The following is a 20,672-nucleotide window of genomic DNA, read 5'->3' on the forward strand; positions in this document are numbered from 1 at the left end:
TACAATGATTTCAGAGTTTGACCTCTGTTAAGCTCAAATCACCTTTGAGCTCTACAGAAAAGGATACTTTTCTTCTACTCAAGAAGGTGGATCCACATAACTAATATGTAGTTCACCCATCAAATAATTTGTGAGTTATCCTGTTTACCAGCCAAGGCATCACACACACACACACTGCTGCAGACACACACCTATGTCATCGCATAGATTCCTTGTTTCCCGATAAGGCATAAAACTAGAGCAGTAATGTTGCAGAATCTCAATACTACTGATGTGTGTACTGGTGCTCAGTTTCTCTTTTAAGACAGGCATAGCGAGGTATTGTGGGTGCAAGGTATTTAAGCCATGTTTATTCACAGATATTTTCATGCATAGAGTATTAGTAACAACCGGGATTTTTTGCAAATAATATAGCATCACTTAAAGGCATTGAAGACTCGCCCCAAACCGCGTGCCGCGCTCTGAAAAAGTTAACTTTACGTTGCTTGCAAGTGACGTTTTGTTTGTGATGCAGACAGTAATGAAACGTGATACCTTGTTATCTTTAGCTGTACCTGAGATGTCCATCACTGCTGCTATGTACACTGTGTTGTGGGTATTGACCGTAGCTGCATACATATTGACTGTACACTAGTGTCTAATTACCAACGGTAGCAAGCTGTGTGTATTTTCTGGGATCCATGGTGGTGTCTAACACTTCTGTTACACCTCATTCGAAACTAGGTCAGATTACCGGCATGGAGACGTTTCTTTGTGCACAAGTCTTCACACCCTTTAAGGACAAAATTTTCATCCCTTTGTAGTTGGTTTACTGACAATATGTTATCCCTGAATCTCGGGAAGACTGCAACTATTTTGAATGAATTCCCAATCGTATTGTATATTATTAAGGGATTCCACTTTCAAGCAATCATTTTCATTTCCAGGTTGCAATTTGAGTTTACCTAAGCCATTGTAGCTCCATGGTCACATCAAGATTAAACTGCCAAGGTAAGGAATCTCTGTGCATGCTATTGATACGACAGTCACATTAGCACAGTTTGTTACGTAATTGTTCTGTCAAGTGTGTCAGTAGATCCTACAGTTCTAAAACCACTTTGGATGAATAACATCCTTGATTTACCTCTTCACTAGTAAATGACTGAGGGCATTTTAGAATGGTCAGGAACCATGTTACATACTACAACTAATGATGTAATTTGCAATCAGTTCATAGGAAAGCAATACTAGATATCAGAACATGAACAATATACACATGACACCACAGACAATAGCATACTGGATATCAGAACATGAGCAGTTTACACACCAGGCCATGACACCACAGACAATAGCATACTGGATATCAGCACATGGACAATATACACACCAAGCCATGACACCACAGACAACAGCATACTGGATATCAGAACATCAGCAATACACACACCGGGCCATGACACCATAGACAACAGTATACTGGATATCATAACATCAGCAACACACACACCAGGCCATGACACCACAGAGAACAGCATACTGGATATCAGAACATCAGCAACACACACACCAGGCCATGACACCACAGACAACAGCATACTGGATATCAGAACATCAGCACTACACACACCAGGCCATGACACCACAGACAACAGCATACTGGATATCAGAACATCAGCACTACACACACCAGGCCATGACACCACAGACAACAGCATACTGGATATCAGAACATCAGCAATATACACACCAAGCCATGACACCACAGACAACAGCATACTGGATATCAAAACATCAGCAATATACACACCAAGCCATGACACCACAGACAACAGCATACTGGATATCAGAACATCAGCAACACACACACCAGGCCATGACACCACAGACAACAGTATACTGGATATCAGAACATGATCAATACACACACCAGGCCATGACACCACAGAGAACAGCATACTGGATATCAGAACATCAGCAATATACACACCAGGCCATGACACCACAGACAACAGCATACTGGATATCAGAACATCAGCAATATACACACCAGGCCATGACATCACAGAGAACAGCATACTGGATATCAGAACATCAGCAATATACACACCAAGCCATGACACCACAGACAACAGCATACTGGATATCATAACATGAACTACATAACACACCAGGCCATGACACCACAGACAACAGTATACTGGATATCAGAACATCAGCAATATACACACCAGGCCATGACACCACAGAGAACAGCATACTGGATATCAGAACATCAGCAATATACACACCAAGCCATGACACCACAGACAACAGCATACTGGATATCATAACATGAACTACATAACACACCAGGCCATGACACCACAGACAACAGTATACTGGATATCAGAACATGATCAATACACACACCAGGCCATGACACCACAGACAACAGTATACTGGATATCATAACATGAACTACATAACACACCAGGCCATGACACCACAGACAACAGCATACTGGATATCATAACATGAACTACATAACACACCAGGCCATGACACCACAGACAACAGCATACTGGATATCATAACATGAACTACATAACACACCAGGCCATGACACCACAGACAACAGTATACTGGATATCAGAACATCAGCAATATACACACCAAGCTATGACACCACAGACAACAGCATACTGGATATCATAACATGAACTACATAACACACCAGGCCATGACACCACAGACAACAGCATACTGGATATCATAACATGAACTACATAACACACCAGGCCATGACACCACAGACAACAGTATACTGGATTTCAGAACATCAGCAATATACACACCAGGCCCTTGACACCAAAACAATAGAAAGATACCAGATGATTAAACAAACAAATGAACAAATTAAGAGAAACTGACAAACACAAACAAGAGAAAATTTAAGGAAGAAACTATGAATCATTTTCAAATGGGCCTAGTCCCAGTATTAAATATGTTAGTAATGCTCTACATGTATGTGTCTAAATAGAAAGTAGAGTAGATTCTATATGACTGACTAAATAAATCTTTTACCAGAAAAGAAATCCACTGCTAATGATTCCCAATACTTGCCACTTTTTATAAATCAATATTAGCCTTGCTTAAAGCTGTAATACAAATGGTAAAAGTGTTAAAAAAAACACTAAAAAAAGAGAAAAAATAATAAGAGACAGAAGTAAGCTGTAACATTCATTAGTCCAAGCTACCTTTGAGAGAATCATAAAGTAGTTTCTGAGAGTGTGTAGTCCATGATAATAGCCCCATATGATTAAATGCTATGTGTTAATGAGAGTGAAAACTCCATCATAACAGCCCAATGGGATTTAACACTATGTGTGAATGAGAGTGAATACTCCATCATATTAGCCCAACAGGACATAACACTGTGTGTTAATGAGAGTGTATGTACTCCATTGAAATTGACCAATTATGTATTTATGAGAGCTTTATACATAGTACATTACCAAACTACCATAGTAATAGAATTCTATAACATAGTTTTAATACTTCCACTGTACATATAGTACATAACCAATCTACCATAGTAATAGAATTCTATAAATATTGCCAATTTACCATACAGAAAGAATTCTATAAGTATTACCAATCTACCATAGTGATAGAATTCTGTAAGTATTGCCAATCTACCATAGTGATAGAATTCTATAAGTATTGCCAATCTACCATAAGTAATAGAATTCTATAAGTATTGCCAATCTACCATAGTAACAGAATTCTATAAGTATTGCCAATCTTCCATACAGATATAACTCTATAAACATTCCCAATCTACCCTAGTGATAGAATTCTATAAACATTGCTAATCTACCCTAGTAATAGAATTCTATAAGTATTGCCAATCTACCATAGTAACAGAATTCTATAAGTATTGCCAATCTACCATAAGTAATAGAATTCTATAAGTATTGCCAATCTACCATAGTAACAGAATTCTATAAGTATTGCCAATCTTCCATACAGATATAACTCTATAAACATTCCCAATCTACCCTAGTGATAGAATTCTATAAGTATTGCCAATCTACCATAGTGGTAGAACTCTTTACAAGCATTATCAATCTACCATATGTTTAAAATTCTATAAGCATTGCTTTTATGCTTACACTTCATGTATAGTGCATTACCAATGTACCATATTGCATTATTGATAAAACTTGACAAGCACCACGTTAATACTGTCGTTATAGAATCCTTCAGACATCACTTGCTGATGCTGCTTGTGGTAAGTATGAAGGCTAATACTCTACCAGAGTTAATGAATCATTCAAGCTTCCACCTTGCTACATTAGTAATATTGTATCATGAGAGAACTAAATGAAAGTAATATGTAAGTATTTCCCCTGAAGTTTGTGGCCTCATTCAATGATGCATGCAAATGATATAGGTCAGAGGTCAAATGTTAGTGATCCGTGCAAACATGCTATGAGCATTACCCAACTTAAGTGTCTCAATTTCTTAAAATATAAGAACTTACTTTGCTTGGATTCTTCAAGGGGAAAATAGAAATTAAACAAGTTTAATCTATTTATCCTTCTGAACTGTGCATCACAAAAAATAAATATCTAGCATAAAAAATTCTCAATTTTAACTACAACTGACTAAACAGAAAGCTTGAAAGGGCAAATAATTTGGATTTGAACATAGTTGTAACTGGAATGGGATTTAAACAGTACCTTGAATAGGATTTGAACACAGCTGTATATTTAAACAGTACACAGAATGGGATTTGAACATAGCTGTATTAAAATAGTACCTAGTATGGGATTTAAGTATAGCTGTATTCAAACAGTAACTAGAATGGGATTTGAACATAGTTATAAAATAGTACCTAGAATGGGATTTGAATATAGCTGTATTCAAACAGTACCTAGAATGGGATTTGAACATAGTTATAAAATAGTACCTAGAATGGGATTTGAACATAGCTGTATTCAATGGGATTTGAATATGTAGACTGATATTCAAACCAGTAACCTCAGAAATACAAGTACTCTACCAACAGAGTTATTAAATGGAAACCATACAAAATGACCTTTTTTTGTCTCACATTTACAAGTTACAATGGTTAATTTCAAAACATTTTGAAGTGAAATATGAACAATGAAAATTGCATCTCTCAAATGAGGGTTATTATTACGATTTCTATCTCTGCCCACGTGCCACTCAATTGAAAACAAAATTTTCGAGAATACCTCCCTCGCTTTCCAGCCTCCTTCATCTCTAAGATACGCACCTATTTTTGATGAGGTCAATGCTCATGTTAATGTCAGCATCTGGAGGATAAATGATGAAGATGAATGACCTGATGGAATCTTCATCTGCCTCTAGGTCCATGACGTCATGGCGCTGAGATTCCACCAAGAATACCTATTAATAAAGAAGGTTTAGATAAATATATAGTAGGGTAAAAGCTGATACTAACAAAGGAACCTGTCAGTAAAACAATTGAACGAAAAATATGTTTTTGTGATTCATTGATGCGAGAAAGACAAACTCAATACTATGTTTTTAAAAAGTTTTAAGAAGACTAGACTGATAAACTCAAGACTGAATTGTCATGTGACGTTACTGCGAGCCTTGGTTTTTAGTTTTAGGGAGACTAGAATGATGAGTTCATTGCTATGTTGTCATGTGATGGTACTTTGAGCCTTGGTTTTGAGTTGTAGGGAGACTAGAATGATTAACTCATTACTATGTTTTTAAGTGACCTTCGAGCCTTGTTTTTCGTTGTTAGAAGACTAGAATCATGAGTTCATTACTATGTTGTCATGTGACGGTACTTCAAGCAGCCTAGAATTATGAGCTCGTTACTATGTTGTCATGTGACGGTACTTCCAGCAGACTAGAATCATGAGCTCATTACTATGTTGTCATGTGACGGTACTTCAAGCAGCCTAGAATTATGAGCTCGTTACTATGTTGTCATGTGACGGTACTTCCAGCAGACTAGAATCATGAGCTCATTACTATGTTGTCATGTGACGGTACTTCAAGCAGCCTAGAATTATGAGCTCGTTACTATGTTGTCATGTGACGGTACTTCCAGCAGACTAGCATCATGAGTTCATTACTATGTTGTCATGTGACGGTACTAGAATCATGAGTTCATTACTATGTTATGATGTGACGGTTCTTTGAGCAGACTAGAATCATGAGCTCATTACTATGTTGTCATGTGACGGTTCTTCGAGCAGACTAGAATCATGAGCTCATTACTATGTTGTCATGTGACGGTACTTCAAGCAGCCTAGAATTATGAGCTCTTTACTATGTTGTGATGTGACGGTTCTTCGAGCAGACTAGAATCATGAGCTCATTACTATGTTGTCATGTGACGGTACTTCAAGCAGCCTAGAATTATGAGCTCGTTACTATGTTGTCACGTGACGGTACTTCCAGCAGACTAGCATCATGAGTTCATTACTATGTTGTCATGTGACGGTACTAGAATCATGAGTTCATTACTATGTTATGATGTGACGGTTCTTTGAGCAGACTAGAATCATGAGCTCATTACTATGTTGTCATGTGACGGTTCTTCGAGCAGACTAGAATCATGAGCTCATTACTATGTTGTCATGTGACGGTACTTCAAGCAGCCTAGAATTATGAGCTCTTTACTATGTTGTGATGTGACGGTTCTTCGAGCAGACTAGAATCATGAGCTCATTACTATGTTGTCATGTGACGGTACTTCCAGCAGACTAGCATCATGAGTTCATTACTATGTTGTCATGTGACGGTACTAGAATCATGAGCTCATTACTATGTTGTGATGTGACGGTTCTTCGAGCAGACTAGAATCATGAGCTCATTACTATGTTGTCATGTGACGGTACTTCAAGCAGCCTAGAATTATGAGCTCTTTACTATGTTGTGATGTGACGGTTCTTCGAGCAGACTAGAATCATGAGCTCATTACTATGTTGTCATGTGACGGTACTTCAAGCAGCCTAGAATTATGAGCTCGTTACTATGTTGTCACGTGACGGTACTTCCAGCAGACTAGCATCATGAGTTCATTACTATGTTGTCATGTGACGGTACTAGAATCATGAGTTCATTACTATGTTATGATGTGACGGTTCTTTGAGCAGCCTAGAATTATGAGCTCTTTACTATGTTGTGATGTGACGGTTCTTCGAGCAGACTAGAATCATGAGCTCATTACTATGTTGTCATGTGACGGTACTTCAAGCAGCCTAGAATTATGAGCTCTTTACTATGTTGTGATGTGACGGTTCTTCGAGCAGACTAGAATCATGAGCTCATTACTATGTTGTCATGTGACGGTACTTCAAGCAGCCTAGAATTATGAGCTCTTTACTATGTTGTCACGTGACGGTACTTCCAGCTGACTAGAATCATGAGCTCATTACTATGTTGTCACGTGACGGTACTTCCCGCAGCCTAGACTCATGAGTTCATTACTATTTACCTGTTGAGCTAACTGCTGCAGACGAAGGTAATCCTCTTCGGTTACATCACGTCGGGCAGCTACTTTGACTTGACAAGTATCTCCCAGAAACTCCTCAGATCCAGGATGAAAACAGGCAATCAACTGTTTGATGCTTCGAAGGCTAGCTGCCACAGCCCTCTGCATACCTCGACAGGCTACGGTCCACAAATCTTGAGTGAAGACCGGACCAACACTAAGACACATATGTCTGATTGTAAACAAGATCCATATAATGGTCTCAGGGTAGATAAATTGTTCTGAGATTTTTGAACCTTTACATATGGCTTATTTTTTTCCATATAATGACTCATTCAAGTATGAATATAAATTTTATAAAGAGGAGTCATAGAATACATTAAAAGGAAGAATAACTAATATAAAAGGAAAAGAAAACATTTTTAAGATGATAGGATATCATATAAAATACATCTATGAATACAAAAGTTAATGTACAAAAAACGATATCACAAACAGACTACAACTAACATTCTAAGTGATCGGATTGAATGTATAAAGCAGCACGGTTTATAAAAGAGTTTCTATAAACTTGTGTTCTGTATTTTGGCAAGATGTGGGGATATTTTAGATTTCTGTTCAATTTGTGCAGGACACTTTCTAGTACAGTATACACAATTCTATCACTATGGTAAATTGGTGATACTTACAGAATTCTATAACTATGGAAGATTGGTAATGCTTATACATAAAGTGGAAGTTTTAAAGCAATGCTTAACAATTCTACCACTATGGTAGATTGGCAACGCTTATAGAATTCTATCACTACAGTAGATTGATAATGCTTATAGAGTTTTATCACTATGATAGATTGGCAATACTTATTAAATTCTATCACTATGGTAGATTGGCAATACTTATAGAATTCTATCACTATAGCAGATTGGCAATGCTTATTAAATTCTATCACTATGGTAGATTGGTAATACACTATATATAAATATTCTGAGCTTCTTGTTATTGTTTTAGGCCAAGCTATCAGTTTGTACTCCCTGCCATGCCAACTGTTGTTCTGATCTGTTCACATTAAATCAGTCTTACCTTATACAAGAACATCCCAGTCGAGCCACAGACTCATTGGCCTGACAGATGCACTCAACCATTAGATCCAAAAACTGTCTTAATATTAATGGAACCCCGACCGAGTCCCCAGATGAGGGCAACAGATGAGAAAAGTAGTTGACGACAAGATCCGTTGTTAAGCCACACGCATGCTTGAAGTTGGAGGTCGTAAAATCCCAGGTAGAGTGGACGTGTCGGTTTCTCCGTACCCAAGATTGCATCATGGGAAGGAGAAGTTCTGTCACTGCAAAAATGGCAAATTCTTCACCTGTACCAACAATGAAAGGTTGAAAATCTTTTGGAAGAGCTGAAATCACTATCATATGACAAAAATGTTGTTACTCATATTTAAGGCATTATTTCAACCATTTTTACAAAGCTATGAAAAATGTTGTTCGCTGATAGCGAAGAGCTAGTAAGCAGTATCTGTGTTAATATGGGTAATGGTCTTACTGTATGCAAACAAGTGTAAAAAGAGTGTAAAAAGAGGTAAAACATTAAGCAAGCAAAAGTATCGCACTATTGGGGGATATTGTTATTAACTATGTTGTTTGTAACAACTTTATTGCTATTAACTATGAAACATAGAAGAGTATATCCTTGGCAGTTGGATACTTAGGACCAAATCTTAGCTTTTTCTGATGTAAGAAGCAAAGATTGAATGAAAATGAAAAATTTCTCAGGGTTTAAACGATAAGAGGCTTTCTAGATAATAAAGAAATCACATAGGTTGTGGTATTTGTTCATTTCTTATTGCTCCTTTTGTTTCTTAAAAGATCTGATTTCTGACATTGCTCAGCTCAGTTTCAGCACTCCCACACTGCCTTACACACCAAAACAGCCTCGTGGATTTAATTTCCTGTCTTATGAATAAATAATTTAGGTTTTAACTTATCATCTGTCAGAAAACCATACCTGGTGTGTCAATAATGGAATTAAGAACCTCATACAATAGCTCTAGGGTTGGTGGTTGGTACTTCTGTGGACAGGTAGACACAGCGCCAGTTAACCCCTCTAAGAGGAGAAACCACACCCTCATTAGACCAGAGTCATCATCTACTGACTCCACAAGAACATGCTGAAAGAGGATGGGACCGCACTTTTCTGCCTCTGGTTGAAGGCTGACCGGGCTGTAAGAGGATGGAAGTATTGACTTAATAAAGAAAGAACATTGTCTTTCATCTAGTGATTTCAAATTTAAAATGAAATAGTGGCAAATACTATAAAAATAAAGAAGCTGGCCTCATTCATTTGAGCAATCCTGACAGGAGCATGTTCTAAACCAGATAGACTCCTTAGATGGTTAGATAGTTACATGGAACCACACATATGTAGAAAAATTCATCCAATTGTAGGCAAAAACAGACTAAGACTTAACATAGTGTAAACAGCAAGGCAAATAACACTAAGAAGAAAAATGTGTGTAAATTTCAAAACTGAGGAAATGCTGACTTAAGGGTAATTGTACATGCCTGCCACACATTATCAGGGACTGTTTATATAAACCAGTAAGAAGGCCTGACGTTTCGATCTAGCTGGATCTTCTTCAGAGGCTGAATGTCGGTGAGCCTCATTCTGTGAGCCTCATTCAGCCTCTGGAGAAGATCCTGCTTGGATCGAAACATCGGGCCCTCTTACTTTTACACATTCTCTTACATATAGGCTCTTTAGTGGATAAGCAATTTGCTAACAGTTTTTGTTTTATTTTTAAATATACCAGTGTTCATTATGTGAGCACATTACATGTGCACATTATCAGGATAAACAGAAAGTGAAAAAGAAATAAAAACCGTACTAAATCTGTAATTTTAGTTCATATATTAGGTCAGATTGGATGTTACTAACTTCTACTGAATTTTAAAAAAATCTCTGGTGAGAAATGCATGTCCCCGCTGTGCATTTAATCCTGGTTACACAATGTGACCGGATTCAAGATTTGTAAATGATCTAACCACTTCTGCTACATACCTTTGTGGAGCACTGCTTTGGCTGACTGTTTCGCTAGCTCCTAATTTGATAGACTGTGATCCTCTGAACAGAGGATGTGCGGGCATGCTGTAGATAGTCGCAAGAATCTTGTGGCATCGATGGAGATAATTGAGTGCTGGAAGACACATATCAAAGGACACCTGACGGGCAGATCGATCCCCGGGGGATGGTGGAGGGGTCGGGAATGGACCATTGCTTGCAAAAGTTGGTGGTGGTGAGTCTGAACTTGCTTCATCACATCCTATGAAGTTTAAAAGTTATAAAGTTATAAAGTGGAAGGTTTACATTCTTTTATCAAGGCCAGAGTCTTCTCGTACGACTTGACAACGGTTAATCTCTAATCGTTGATAACTTGTCGCACCAATGCACAAACGAGTGTGAAATTCAAATAGTCCATCCCAGGGGTTACTAATGATACGGCTAGGACAAAATCCTTACATCACAAATCCACTTGCCTTTACTATTTAACCACAACACTTTCAAGTGAGGAAAGCCTAAACAAAGGCAAAAAACAAAGGCAGCAAATTTCTTTGTGTTATTTTAGGCACATTGGAATGTAATCTGTGTGATATACTGGTAGTAGCCTAATACTTAAATTGGGATGCAACATTTTGACAAAACAATTTTTACTTCAATGCAGATATGACTACTCCTTCAGACAAAACCAGAGAAATATTATCTACAGTAGCCATCAACACTGGTAATTTTTTGGGGTAGCTGTTCTTCAAATCACAAGAAACAAAAAAAAGATTCTTCAGTGTTAATCAAATCCTATTTCCAACAATTTGTATCAGGAATGTTCAAATTGACCTCCATTAACAAAGGATAGTTCTTCTAACATTTTTAACTGACCCTTCAAATGACTCTACCATTCCAAACCCTGAGTGATAATAATTGTTTTACATTCTTACCGGTTGATCTTACAAACTTGAGAAGACACAGAATGCAGTCAATAGCAGCATTGGCGAACACGGCAGCATTGTCTGTGTTAAGAAAGGCTTCAAAGACGTTACAGACTGGTGCCAATGGATGTTCAGCAGCAGCAGTACTATGGTCCCCAGAGGCTTCTTGGGTGGCAGCAGACTGGGAAAATCTCACTGCTCTTAACGCACCAAACAGAGGGCGCCATCCTGACTTGATATTAGTGAATGAGGCCTCAACTAGCTCGCAGATAGATGTAACAACCTATGGAGATAATGATTTGCTGACTTATTTAAATTTTAAAGTTCTTACTATACTTTATGTAATTTTATCACACACATCTCCATTTGATTCTATATTTTGTAAGGTTGTGTCAAAAACTTGCAATTATGTAACCAGAGAGAAAGCCCTCCCAGCAGTTACTTGCCTCTAAATACATTACATATGCAGCACAAGAGTAGTTTGCAAGCTAATCGTGGCTGAAGTACCTAAGCCGACCTTTGACCTCCACCTAGAACAGCAAGGAGGTTCTACTACATATGGGAAAGTCAAATTAGCATTCCCATCTTTATTGAGACCTGTCCTTTAGAAATTTGTAGGTTGTAGGGTTGACTTCTGCAAACCTTAAATGAGCTTTCCCTAATACCAAATTGTGGAGCAATTTTACTTATCATTTGGATAATCTACAAGTTATCTTACAAGCTAGCGATTCACATACACACACATACACACCAACTTAACTGCATAGGTTACCCAAGTAAATGAGATTTGAGGGAACTAGGTCTCTGCAGTTGACAGCCATCACAAATACTTGGCACCCTCCTTCCCCCTCACTCCAGCCACAACCATGTTGCCCTTAAGTCTACATCCAACTAACCTCTCCACTGCCTCTGTTTAAGCCACTATTACCACTGACGCATTGTACACTTGTAGCAGGATCACAATGCAATTCTTTAGTTTATATGTCAATTCCAAATAATGGAAATATAAAGCTATGACAATTGCAAGACTGCTTTGCGTGTGATTACAATCACACGAAAGAATTCTTGGGCAATGAAATTTCCAGACCCAAAGGTATTATCAAGTGATGTGGTGACAAGGTTGTCTCACTTCATGATCAGTTTAAGTCTTACTTTGAAAAAAAAACTAGTTATATTACTCAATACTTTTGGTAAAATTGTCAGAATTTGGCAATACACAACAAAATCCAAAAATATTGTTCCAAAAGAAGTAAAATTAAACCTCACCTGGTCTTGCACATCACTGTCACAGAGCTCCAGGCAGAGTAAACTTTCAAAGGGTTTCAGTAAGGCCTCATGGAAATGAAAATAATCCAGCTCCATCTTACAAGTGAAGATCTCGGTCAGAACGTCATGAATAATGGCCGTAGCTCTCTTAGAGACGTGACGGTCCTTGTGGCATGCAGCCTATAATGAATGAAAGCAAGAGAAGACAAGATAACTTACAGTAACTAACTGGTTGCCAAGCAAAACCAAAATCATAATAACATCTCAGATTCACTCAAATTATTATAGCAATATCCTCTACAAAAATCTATGAAATTTTACTTTTTTACTGAATGCAAGCCACAGCAGGTAATGACCAAATGATATCAGATCAAAATATTACTAACAATGTAGGCTAGGCTAATGTCTCTCCTGTGATTAGTGTGGTAGGTCTAGGTAAGTAGTGATATTGGTTTTAAAGGCAACACACTTTAAGTGGTGAGATCAAGGCACAAACACACTATTTTCTGTATGAGCAGACTTAATTATGAGAGATATTATACTGGAATTGCAACCAGCTAATTGAATTATTATGTTTGAGTTTTCTTTTACAGTTATTCTATAGGATTAAGAGATCAACTTATCTCATAAGTGTAAGCAATCAAGGTTAAGGGAATTAAAATTGATAATTTACCTCTACAAGATGTGGAGCTACCATACTCCAGGCCTGCATGAGATGGAGTAGTGGTCGACTGGACTGCCTGACACATTTCAGGATGACATCACCCATTCGATAGAGATGAAGAGAGGTCTCAGCCTTATCGCTGGTGGAGACAGATTTACTGGGAGAGGTTGGTATAACTAAACTCTTCACCTTCTTTTGAGTCGGGTAGGTATTGTAGAGCTGTAGCTGAGAGGCAGCACAAAGCTCTTGGAGAAAACTAAGGAGAGCTTTAAGATTTAGCTTTAAAGCAGCTTCTTCAAACAATCTGTATGTAAAATGGAAAGACATTTTAAAAACCATGTGTACAGACGATTAAAGTACAATGTAATAGAAATCTAAAAAACTTCATACTTGCCAAAATGAATGAACTTTGTGCAAATTTGACTGTAACATAAAATCTAGTTAAAGAGCAGAAGAATTACTTAATTCACAATTTGTCACTTTTCAGCCTTTTCCTACATATATTTACACAATTTTTTTGAATATTTTCTTCACTTTTTAGATCTCTCGCAATTCTTAAATTTTTTTGCATACCTTTACATTCTTCTTAAATTTTTAAATTCTTAATTTTTTTTATATATCTTCATCACATATTTTTTTTAATTTCTTGCTCATATTTATTACGGAGCAGGAGCAAGGTTTTGATTTTCGATGTGTAATATTTTTATACATTGGTTGAATAAATGATTTGAATTTGAATTGAGAAATGGTCACAAAGAGGGGAACCCTGATAGACCCAGCCAATCAATAGACTCAACACAACTTGTCACGACATATCCAAAGTATGTTTCTTTTACATGAATCCATTACTTTGTAAAAAAACTTCAAACTAATCATGCAAAAGCTGATTAAATCAAATCAATTTGACAATTATGACTGAATTTTTAGTTATGAAAGTCACAATAACTGAACAGCATGCTACAGTCGTTAACATTATGCTCAATAGTAGGACCAAATCATAGCCATTCATGAATTTTCTCTAGGGCTACAGTTGACGAACATGGGCATGACTGAAATGCTGGTTTTGAAAGTATCTCCATTGCTGGATTTTTCAGACATTTTGCAGAAAATGTTTCTATAGTTTTCGGAGTTTGTGATCCAAATACCAAGTTATCTCTCATGCATCCTGAGCTATGATTGGTTGGCGTGGGAATCTGGTGGGTTGGCGTGGGAATCTGGCGGGTTGGCGTGGGAATCTGGCGGGTTGGCGTGGGAATCTGGCGGGTTGGCGTGGGAATCTGGCGGGTTGGCGTGGGAATCTGGCGGGTTGGCATGGGAATCTGGTGGGTTGTGGCGCAGTCCTCAATGGAGGACCATGAGTAGTGGGCCTTAAAAGTTTGTTGACCACTACTCTAGCGCAAACTAACCTGTCAACCGATGAGGATAAGCTACAGAGCACTTTGGAAGCACAACTAGGGGCCAGGAGTGCTCCAGTCGCAGAGCTTATCTCAAATCCTTTCTCCATTTTCTCTTTCTTAACGATGTCTTGAACCGACTGATCTGAGTCGAAGTCCGACTGATCTGGAGGAAGACTGACTGGTGTGTACGCCGGAGCGGAATCGAGGTTGCCAAGGTCAAAGGTCGCCTCGCCTGCTTTGGAATCATTCACTTTTGGGATGATAGTCTGAGGAGAAGGAACTCCCTTGTCCTTGGTAAACTGTGTGTGCTCTAACTGGGACACGTATGCACAACATCTGTATGAGAGAAGAGAAACAGATGTAGAGGAATTGCCGTAACTAAGACCACATACTGATAAGATGATCAACTGTAGAGATCTAAAAGGTACAGGGATCTATTGACTTCAAGTATCCGTGTGTTTTTTCACAAATATTTTTATAAATAAAATTTAAAATAAAATTAAAAAAAGAAATAATATGTTTTCACACGTACTAATAATAATATAATAATGATAATCAGCAGTTATTTTTACGATGCTTAAGTGACCACAAATGTGGGAGAAACCAGCAAGTCTTATGGAATTGCAACTTACACGTCGGGTGGCTTCCAATTCAACATTTTAACTCAAATTTGGAGTCATTTCACATGAGAAAACTGTTGATTGCTCTTGGATGAAAAACCAACCTTACTAAGACACCGCCAGGTATCGAACCCGGAACCTCCCGATTGCTAAGCCTCATTGCTTCAAATGCCACCGCCTTTATCCACTCGGCCACAGCACCGGCACTATTAGATTAGTAATTCAAGTGACCTAGTTCAAATTCACATCTAATTCTCTTTCATAGCTCCATAGTTTGGAATTGTACGGATAGCTACATATGCTACATATTCTATTGTTCTTTCCTGGTTATGTTGATGATAAATGCTTCCTATCCTCACCTCTAGGTATAGCCCCACACCACTCTGTATCATAAAGACTATAATATATCGGAATAACTGACAATTGTTATAACTTCTACCTGTGTATTATTTCCCCCTGACAACGATTGCATAAATATTTAGTAGTGTCAATCATTGATAAACACACAATGCAAGCTGCTGGGACATATTTACTACCAAATTATGAGGATATTTATTTACTGTCAGATGAATTTGACTCCATTGAGCAGCAGGGAATTAAAATAGTTGTCTGACAACATGCAGGGATGTGCCCAGGATTTCCTGAGTGCCAGGTATACTGATCGCCGTCCTGGGGGAGGGGGTGTCCCCCTCCCCTTTGGGAAATTTTTCGATTTTTGAAGTTGCTCAGATGCCAAATGCTGGCACTTGTGTAGCTTTTTTAAGCACATACACAAGTACTAGTTTTGCTAACTAACATTTTTTAATTTTTTTTTTTTAGTGAAATATATTACGTACCTGGTAAAAGTTATTAGTTTGTTTGAAAGAGATTTTAACAAGGGACCGATTGAGAGCCGTAAATAATGTTTCTCGCATGCGTAATTGATGCATCATTAGTCTGTATGATTTTGGCATAGGCTAGGCCAATTTATGTTGAATATATTGTTAGGAATGTCAGGATTTTAGATGAAAATAGTGCTGGGTGGGATTCACAAGTTTTAAGACAGTGCTGGGCGGTAATTTTTAGTGCTGGGCGGGCCGCCCAGTGCCGCACAGCATGGGCACATCCCTGAACATGCTTTCAACGTTCCGCAACTCTGCCTGCTCAATCTTTCTCAATTTATGAGAATATTACTCATACAAGCAGAATTGGGACATAACTGACTCAAAACAGGGATTTAAGTGTAATCCCTACAGACATGCTTCTAGCTGTTTGCAACTAAAACATACCCCTTTTAATCCCAACATGACTAAAACTATTAACCCCTTATAGACTTAATGCGTGGACTACTCAAAACAAAACAGGGCCTTTGTTTAATGATTATACCTGAAGACATGCTTCAAGCTGTTTGCAACTAATACATACCCATTCTAATCCCAACATGACTTAAACTATTCACCCTTATAGACTAATGCATCAACTACTCAAGACAAAACGGGGCCTTATAATAATTATACCTGAAGACATGCTTCAAGCTGTTTGCAACTAAAACATACCCCTTCTAATCCCAACATGAATAAAACTAATAATCCCTTATAGACTAATGCCTCCGCTACTCAAGGCAAAACTGGGCCTTATGATAATTATACCTGAAGACATGCTTCAAGCTGTTTGCAACTAATACATACTCCTTCTAATCCCAACATGACTAAAACTATTAATCCCTTATAGACTAATGCGTCGACTACTTAAGACAAAACGGGGCCTTATGATAATTATACCTGAAGACATGCTTCAAGCTGTTTGCAACTAATACATACTCCTTCTAATCCCAACATGACTAAAACTATGAATCCCTTATAGACTAATGTGTCGACTACTCAAGACAAAAACCGGGGCCTTTATTTAATAATTATACCTGAAGACATGCTTCAAGCTGTTTGCAACTAATACATACTCCTTTTAATCCCAACATGACTAAAACTATTAATCCCTTATAGACTAATGCGTCGACTACTCAAGACAAAACCAGGCCTTATAATAATTATACCTGAAGACATGCTTCTAGCTGTTTGCAACTAAAACATACCCCTTCTAATCCCAACATGACTAAAACTATTCACCCTTATAGACTAATGCATCGAATACTCAAGACAAAACCAGGCCTCTTTATTTAATAATTATACCGGAAGACATGCTTCAAGCTGTTTGCAACTAATACATACCCATTCTAATCCCAACATGACTAAAAATATTCACCCTTTTAGACTAATGCATCAACTACTCAAGACAAAACCAGGCCTCTTTATTTAATATTTATACCTGAAGACATGCTTCCAACACTCTGCTGAGTGACTGCCCATTTCTACACCCATAGACAGTATAGCATCCATACTAAGTGCATGCACGGCGTGAAGTCTCATTCCCGATGGTGTTCTGCTGGGCCATACTTTACGAGATCTATTCCCCTTTTCGTTGCTGCTGTCCGATCCCGTGTCGGTGCAGGAGGCTTCAGCTAGATGTGCAAATACTCCTGCGCATCTCTTTTGTAAGCCTGACAGACAAAAAAAATGGTTAAAATATTGTTAGATTTGGTACTAATATTCCTGAGAGAAATTACATGTGTATTAAACAGTGAATGTTTCTTTAAACATGTACAGTATGTAACATTATTGCTATAAACATAGACTAGGCATGTTCCTGTTTACTGACTGCTCTATGGAATATAAAGAGACTCATATTTGAAAGCAAAATTATATTGAATTCATATTGAATAATATCCAAAAAGAAAGAGGACTCTTAGGCACCTTCAAACATACATATGAAATATATGACTTCAAAGCATATCAGAAAGGTGTGGGGGATGCCATGTAACAACATGAAATACAAGGAAAAGGGTTCAATGATGACAAAAGTGTTATGGGAAACCACGCCCCCTCCCACCCCACAACAATGACAAAAAGTAAATAAAACTGGTGGCCTAACTTGCATAAATATTTACCATAAAATATTATTAAAACCATAAAATTTGAAATCTCCCAATTTCTTATCTTTCTTTCAATACTAATGTCATGATACAGGATATGCCCCTAAATTCATCTTCCATACAACAAAATGAAATAAAAGGAAAAGGGTTCAATGATGACAACATTGTTATGAGAAAGCCATGCCCCCCCCCCTTGAAAATTATAACAAAACTGGGGCCTAACTTGCATAAATATTTACCATAAAACCATAAATTTGAAATCTCCAATTTATTATCTTTCTTTTAATACTAAGGTCATGATACAGGATATTCCCCTAAATTCATCCTTAAAATTTACAAACAAATTCCTATTCCTTATGGTGTGGCTTAGAAAGGGGTCAATGATTCACTGACCTAATTTACAGGTAAGTTCTGCAGCTTTGCGTAGTCCATCTAAGCTGAGACAAAGGACATCTTCATCTCTGCTCTTGCTCTCTTTGGATGAACTTTCTTGACCTTTGACCTCCACTGACAGATTAGTACTTATTGGGACTGATAACACACTGAGGATGTTCTGCCAAAATGCTGTCAAGATATGTCTTGTGAACTTTGACCCTGATAGAGAGGAAAAGAAGAACAACTCTCATTAATATAGAAAACTATTAATATGTTAGGTGTGACAGGGAGAAAAACATACTTTAATCTGTATGAATAATGCTTTTACCCTGTTTTATTTTGTTATATTTACTTAAATAGATAGATTTAGTAGACACAAAGTATGCGAAGGTCTAAGGTTAAATTTCTTTCATCAAAATTTTTCTCTACCAGTTCTGAATATTGCAACTTATTAAATTCTTAATGAGCAGAATAAAGCTCAATCAATAAATGAATTAACCAATCGATGCAAACTGTCCAGCGTTCAAAAGTGAAATACAAATTCATCTTTGGTGGCCTAATTATAAAGACAAAACCAAATATTCCTTTCTATTGGTTTGCAAATTTACAGTACTCCAAGACACCAACATCTTCACAGGTGGTTTTTGTAATGGAATTAGAAATCAAATTATCATCTCTCTCGATGAATCTATTTCAAAATAAAATGAATTTTTGGCTTCTTACCTGCCTGAGGAGCTGGGTGATGATCTGCTAGAAAAGCCTGAGCAGACTGGTCATATAAAAATGATGCTTCCTGTAACAACTGCCCTCCAACAGCTTGGCTTCCCATGCCATCAATATCTATCAAATAAATATTCAAGATTGGTTAAATTTATGCAGGATTATTATCATTTTATTTCTTGGTGGGGGGGGGGGGGTAGTTACAACATAAATCACTTGCTTAATGAATTATTTCACAACAGTTGAATTTTTTTTCTCACAAGACTTCTTTACTTTTGTCTGAAATTTTCAATCTTTCAAACAAAATGATTTCAACACCCTAGTCTAGGCCTTCAACACTAGAAAGAAATGCAAGAATGCATTATGGTTTTGATGTTATTAGTTGCATCCTTTAGTAAACCGATACCTGGACGTTCCTTCTTAAGGTTTCATTCTTGTGAGGTTTCTACAGTTTGTTCTCTGCTTCACAGGTATATAAAGGCCATCGACTTCCAAGTCGGTAGCTCAATTGACTTTTTTTTTTTGTACAAAGTGATTTGTACCATATTATGGTTCATAGTTCACACACCATGGAAGAATTTAACCATTCCAAGTTATTGGAGTGTGTAACAGATAACCCAATTTGAAATACTGTTACTTTGTCCTCATAACTCTTGGAAATCATGGAAGCTTGTCAGTAACTGATACCACTCCTTCACAAGAGGAAGATTTTGAAATTAACTCCAAATGTATATCAATTGAATAACCCATCCATTCAGGTATTGCAATATTTTCAATACACATTGACCTTCTGACATATGTTAAATTAAGTATTTCTCAGTTGTTGAAACAAATTAATAAATAATGTGATGTTTAGATTGTTCCCATTATTCTTTGCATATTTGAATATCAATACTTTCACAAACAGTTCAATTGGATTGTCCAAATGTCTTGACATTGACAATGAAAACAAAGATAACAAGGGATACCTTTAAGGAATGTCCTGAGTCCTCCTCCAGAGATTTCCTGATTAAGATGGTATCCTGCCTCTCCCAGTAAATCCCTTGTGATGAGAATACGATAGAGTTCACCCAGCCAGGTGGCAGACAGGTATACCAGCACACCACTACTATGAACACCATCAACGAATTGTTTCTGTTGATATTAAGGTTATACCTCATCAGTGAGAACTTAATTTTTTCTTTTACAAAGAACTATTCTTTAAA

The 20,672-nt window shown here is 37.4% G+C and overlaps 1 protein-coding gene across 3 annotated transcripts in view; it reads right to left on the reverse strand.

The window, feature by feature from the left end:
* LOC139962498 (brefeldin A-inhibited guanine nucleotide-exchange protein 3-like) overlaps positions 1 to 20,672 on the reverse strand; it is a 49,493-nt gene that overhangs the window by 8,260 nt on the left and 20,561 nt on the right. For 2 of the 3 annotated variants that reach the window (XM_071962514.1, XM_071962512.1), the window contains 14 exons: positions 20,436 to 20,601; positions 19,471 to 19,587; positions 18,766 to 18,966; positions 17,709 to 17,940; positions 14,797 to 15,123; positions 13,400 to 13,694; positions 12,727 to 12,906; positions 11,470 to 11,743; positions 10,538 to 10,799; positions 9,485 to 9,699; positions 8,549 to 8,837; positions 7,472 to 7,700; positions 5,267 to 5,400; positions 4,508 to 4,519 (listed from right to left, as the gene is read on the reverse strand). In XM_071962514.1, coding sequence (XP_071818615.1) covers positions 4,508 to 4,519; positions 5,267 to 5,400; positions 7,472 to 7,700; positions 8,549 to 8,837; positions 9,485 to 9,699; positions 10,538 to 10,799; positions 11,470 to 11,743; positions 12,727 to 12,906; positions 13,400 to 13,694; positions 14,797 to 15,123; positions 17,709 to 17,940; positions 18,766 to 18,966; positions 19,471 to 19,587; positions 20,436 to 20,601 — 2,933 coding nt within the window. The remainder of the gene's footprint in view (positions 1 to 4,507; positions 4,520 to 5,266; positions 5,401 to 7,471; positions 7,701 to 8,548; positions 8,838 to 9,484; positions 9,700 to 10,537; positions 10,800 to 11,469; positions 11,744 to 12,726; positions 12,907 to 13,399; positions 13,695 to 14,796; positions 15,124 to 17,708; positions 17,941 to 18,765; positions 18,967 to 19,470; positions 19,588 to 20,435; positions 20,602 to 20,672) is intronic. The other variant, XM_071962513.1, reaches the window with a different exon arrangement.

The sequence above is a fragment of the Apostichopus japonicus genome, chromosome 21 (genome assembly GCF_037975245.1).
Source record: "Apostichopus japonicus isolate 1M-3 chromosome 21, ASM3797524v1, whole genome shotgun sequence".
Classification (NCBI taxonomy): Eukaryota; Metazoa; Echinodermata; class Holothuroidea; order Aspidochirotida; family Stichopodidae; genus Apostichopus; species Apostichopus japonicus.